A 4,097-nucleotide genomic window follows, 5' to 3' on the forward strand; every position below is an offset into this window, starting at 1 on the left:
GACAGGGAATTAGGAGGCCAGACATGGAAGGACCTGAAATAGCACAAAGGCATCCAGTGGAGTCTGGGAAGGGGAGAGGGTCTAATTCAGAGAAGAGTTGGTGCAGGGTGTCTGCCTTATATGACCTGACACTATGTTTCCCATTCCCAAAATAATTGGCACAGGATCAACCTTCCTATTGGTGGCCATCCAAAAACCCTTGGTATCAAACAAACAGTCCTTATACCAAGAAATATGACACAGTTTTCAACATTCAAGCTCTAGAGCATTTATTAGCTGTTATGTGCTCTGTATCAGTGTCTGGGGTTGCAGAACTCAATGGCTGGGAGTCGCTGCCCTCAGGGGCTCACAGCCCCGAATCCTGAGAGCAGAGTGAAGGAGCTCAGTACTTGCTGGGCAGGCCAGGAGGTCGGTAGCGATTGGGGTTCCCACCATCCGGCCCCATCTGTTGGCTTCCTGGTCAGCCATTGAGTCCTCCACTCCGTGACCACTGTCTCCATGTTTTAAAAGGTCTAAGGCTCGCCCATAAACATCCTCTCTGAAATCGCTGGAATGGAGAAGGGCAGGTAGGAGGTGAATCAGGGGCTGATGAGAAACTGCCCACCCTCCTAACCCTCTCTTTTCCAGGGATTAATGACTCTGAGAGGAGCCAGGAAAGAGAGGCTAAACACTCACCCAGCCTGGACACACCCACCCAGTTCCGAGGTGACCACCCACACACTGGGTGGACAGCACCCATAGGGCGAGGGTGGGAATCAGTCCTTGTCCCTCATTTCTCTTTTTGGGTACAGAATCAAACATCTTTACCAGCCTTACTCTGGCTCTGTAGGCAGCCCAAGCCCCACGCTGGTGTGGAAGGATGGAGAAGGTGGGCATAGAACATGAGCAGGAGCCCACAGCCCCTGTAGGTCCTTCTCTAGGGTTTATGCCCTCCTGATGCCCAAAGTCAGCCAAGCTCTGCACAACGCCCTGCATCCCCAGGAGCCCTGTTACCTGATCACTTCCGCAGCCCAGACGCCCCCGGGTCCCCTCTGTGCAGCTTCAAAATTCCCCCGGGCGTGGAAGTATTTGTCTGAGTTTTTGAAATTGGCCTCTCTCATGTCAGAGTAGGCTCTCCACATGTCTTTAGTCCCTGGGAAGCAAAGAACATAGCAAGGAGATATCAGGTGAAATACCAGAAAACTGTGACACCCTTAGAGAGGCATCAAGAATGAAAAATCTACCACTGACTCAATTTCAGCCTGTAGTCACAGCACCTGGATACCAGAGGTTGAGAAGAACTCAACTCTAGTCTGCACCGAGTCATTTAGGTGGGGACACAGCTGTGCTGTACCCAGTAGTCTGACTCCTGTGACACTATCTATGGGTTCCACCTCACTTAGGCCTCTGTGACATATATTTACAGAAGAGAAGGGAGGTGTCAATTCACAATACGATTTGTCAACATCAACACTCTTGAAATTTGGGGCCAGGTGATTCTCTGTTGTTCTGGGCCTTCCTGAATACTGCAGGACGTTCACCAGAATGCCCGCATCTCTGCCCACAAGGTGTGAGCAGCATATTCCTCCAGCGCAGGGGTCCCCAAACTTTTTACACAGGGGGCCATTTCACTGTCCCTCAGACCATTGGAGGGCCGGAATATAAAAAAAACAATGAAAAAATCCCTATGCACACTGCACATATCTTATTTTAAAGTAAAAAAACAAAAGAGGAACAAATACAATATTTAAAATAAAGAACAAGTAAATTTAAATCAATAAACTGACCAGTATTTCAATGGGAACTATGCTCCTCTCACTGACCACCAATGAAAGAGGTGCCCTTTCCGGAAGTGCAGTGGGGGCCGGATAAATGGCCTCAGGGGGCTGCATGCGGCCCACGGGCCGTAGTTTGAGGACCCCTGCTCCAGCGTGACAACCAAAATTGCCTCACACATTGCCACATGTCCATGAGGCACAAAACTGCCCATAAATAAGAACCTCTGTTATAGGATGAAGGTACACATGTTAATGTCGGGGAACTTGGTGAGCAAGGTGGTGAGAGGGAGCAGATTCAGAGAAAGGTGCTGACACACAGCACTTCTGCCTGACGCCTAAGAAATGTGGTCCTGCAGACAGAACGCACCTGGTTCTCACTTGAGACCCTCTGAGTGTTAGTGTCATAAATGGCATCCTGGTAACTTTCTAACTAGCCTGACTGATGAGGTAAGCAAACCTTAGAAAAGTGTTATTCTTTCTCAGCTTTGACGCCACTTTCTAATCACCTGGGGATATTTTGCAAGTCCGATGCCATACCCCATGTCAGTCCAATTACCTCAGCCTCTCTGGGGAGGGCCTCGGGCCTCAATAGGTTTTAATTCTCTCCTGGTGATACCAGTGTGCACATGGGACTGAGGACCACCGAGTTTTAGGAAGAGGGACCTGGGCACGTCTATGTGGCAAGACTGTGGCCTCAGCGGGTCAGACTCTACTCTGTGATGTGATGACTGGCAGCTAGTCCGTACTCAACATACTCACATGCTCTAAGCTTCAAAGCTGGGGAAGATGTCTGCCTCACCAAGTTCTTCTGCACTTAAAATGGGTGACCAGAACTGTCCCTGGTTCCCTAGTAGTGTCTCATTAGCACTGAAAGAGTCATGGAACACTCCTCACACCTTAGCCCATCAGAAGACTTGGTCCCTAAATTGCATTCAAGGGCTGAGTTCCCTCAGGAGACTCAATAGATGCTACTGGTTCTCTTCCGTCAGTTAAAAGGCTAGAAAAGGAGTAGCCAACAGACTGAAGCAGGGACAGTGTCCCAGACTGTAGGAAGCCCCAGCAAGAGCTAAGCTGCAGTCCCTCTGAACTGTCCAATTAGGAAATAGGAGGAAGGGACGGAGAAGGAAAAAGAGGGCAAGAGAGAGGGAGTGAGGAGAAGATGGATAGTTTAACCATCCTTTGTGCAGTTTGTTCTGAGGACAATTTTATGCAATTTTAAGGCTTATTATATGTCTTCTAGTCAAACTTACCTTTCAGCTGGTAATGCTGACAGTTCTTTCTCTGGGAGCTGTGGTTTCAGTCTGTTTGATGAAAAGCTCCCCAAACCCCTGTACATCTCCTACATCAGGCCACATACCTGACCCAGTAGCTCAGCCCCGAAGGAGCTCAGGGTGAACCCTAGTGTCCATGAATGCCAACCCCCATCCCACTCCCGCCAGTGACTCTACCGAGATAAGCCTGTCCCAGGAATGTAAGCCAGTCCTGGCTGCTGACTCCCAGGACCAAGGAGCAGAACACGAGGCCTGTGAAGAGCTTCATGGCGCTGGAATGAAAGGGGAGAGTCAGGGAGACACGGGAAAGAACCCTTTGAGGATTCGTGTGTCAGAGAGAGCCTGGTTGTGCATCTGCACTCGTTCTCAAGAGATGCTGGTTGTGCATCTGGTAAACCTCACTCAGAACCACGGCCCTCAATTCTGAACCCATCGGCCCTGAGCCCAAGATTGTCTATGATGTCACCAAGGTGGCATTGGTGGAGGAAGAGTGCCGTCAAGACCAAACGGGTCCTAAAGCAGCCTGTAATTAATCATAAAGCACTAACTGTACTCCGCCAGCCCTGACCTCGTACAGGGCAAATTCAACACAGAATGATACTTTACCATGAATTCACAGGCTTGCTGGAAAAGACAAAACAGAGTAAGCTTTGGAAAACAATCACTCTTGAAGTAGTTCCTCACCTGAATTCCAGTGGAGGAGAGCTACCGTCCCTGCCTGCTGGGGACCGGTGACTGCTATTTATGTATACTGAGCCCTCCCTGCCGGGGACATGGGGAGGAGGAAAATGCTGACATGGCACCTGGGCAAAGTCCCTGCAGGTCATTTCTCCTAAAAGAGTAGAAAGTAAAACTTACTGAACACCAGTGGCTATCTTCATCCACAGGTTATTTCCCCGTGGGCAACCCTGAGGAAACAACAGGGATTTTTTTTTGTTGGCAGCCACGGGGCAGGATTACGGCCCTGCTGTCTGAGTGAAGGGGACGAGGCAGGGCCATCTGGGCTGTGGAGGGAAAGGGTGTGGGCCCTTGACGGGACACCTAGACTGCTGGAAGGTGTGCAGTGAAA

The 4,097-nt window shown here is 50.0% G+C and overlaps 1 protein-coding gene across 1 annotated transcript; it reads right to left on the minus strand.

The window, feature by feature from the left end:
- Nucleotides 1–243: 243 nt before the first annotated feature.
- LOC136318565 (serum amyloid A-2 protein-like) lies at nucleotides 244–3,816 on the minus strand. Its single transcript, XM_066251074.1, is given in 5 exon segments — nucleotides 244–435; nucleotides 438–547; nucleotides 994–1,132; nucleotides 3,206–3,300; nucleotides 3,713–3,816. Coding segments are annotated over 4 exon segments (393 nt in total). The 5' UTR covers nucleotides 3,297–3,300; nucleotides 3,713–3,816; the 3' UTR covers nucleotides 244–382.
- Between the last annotated feature and the right edge of the window lie 281 nt (nucleotides 3,817–4,097).

Source organism: Saccopteryx bilineata, chromosome 1 (genome assembly GCF_036850765.1).
Source record: "Saccopteryx bilineata isolate mSacBil1 chromosome 1, mSacBil1_pri_phased_curated, whole genome shotgun sequence".
NCBI classification, from domain to species: domain Eukaryota; kingdom Metazoa; phylum Chordata; class Mammalia; order Chiroptera; family Emballonuridae; genus Saccopteryx; species Saccopteryx bilineata.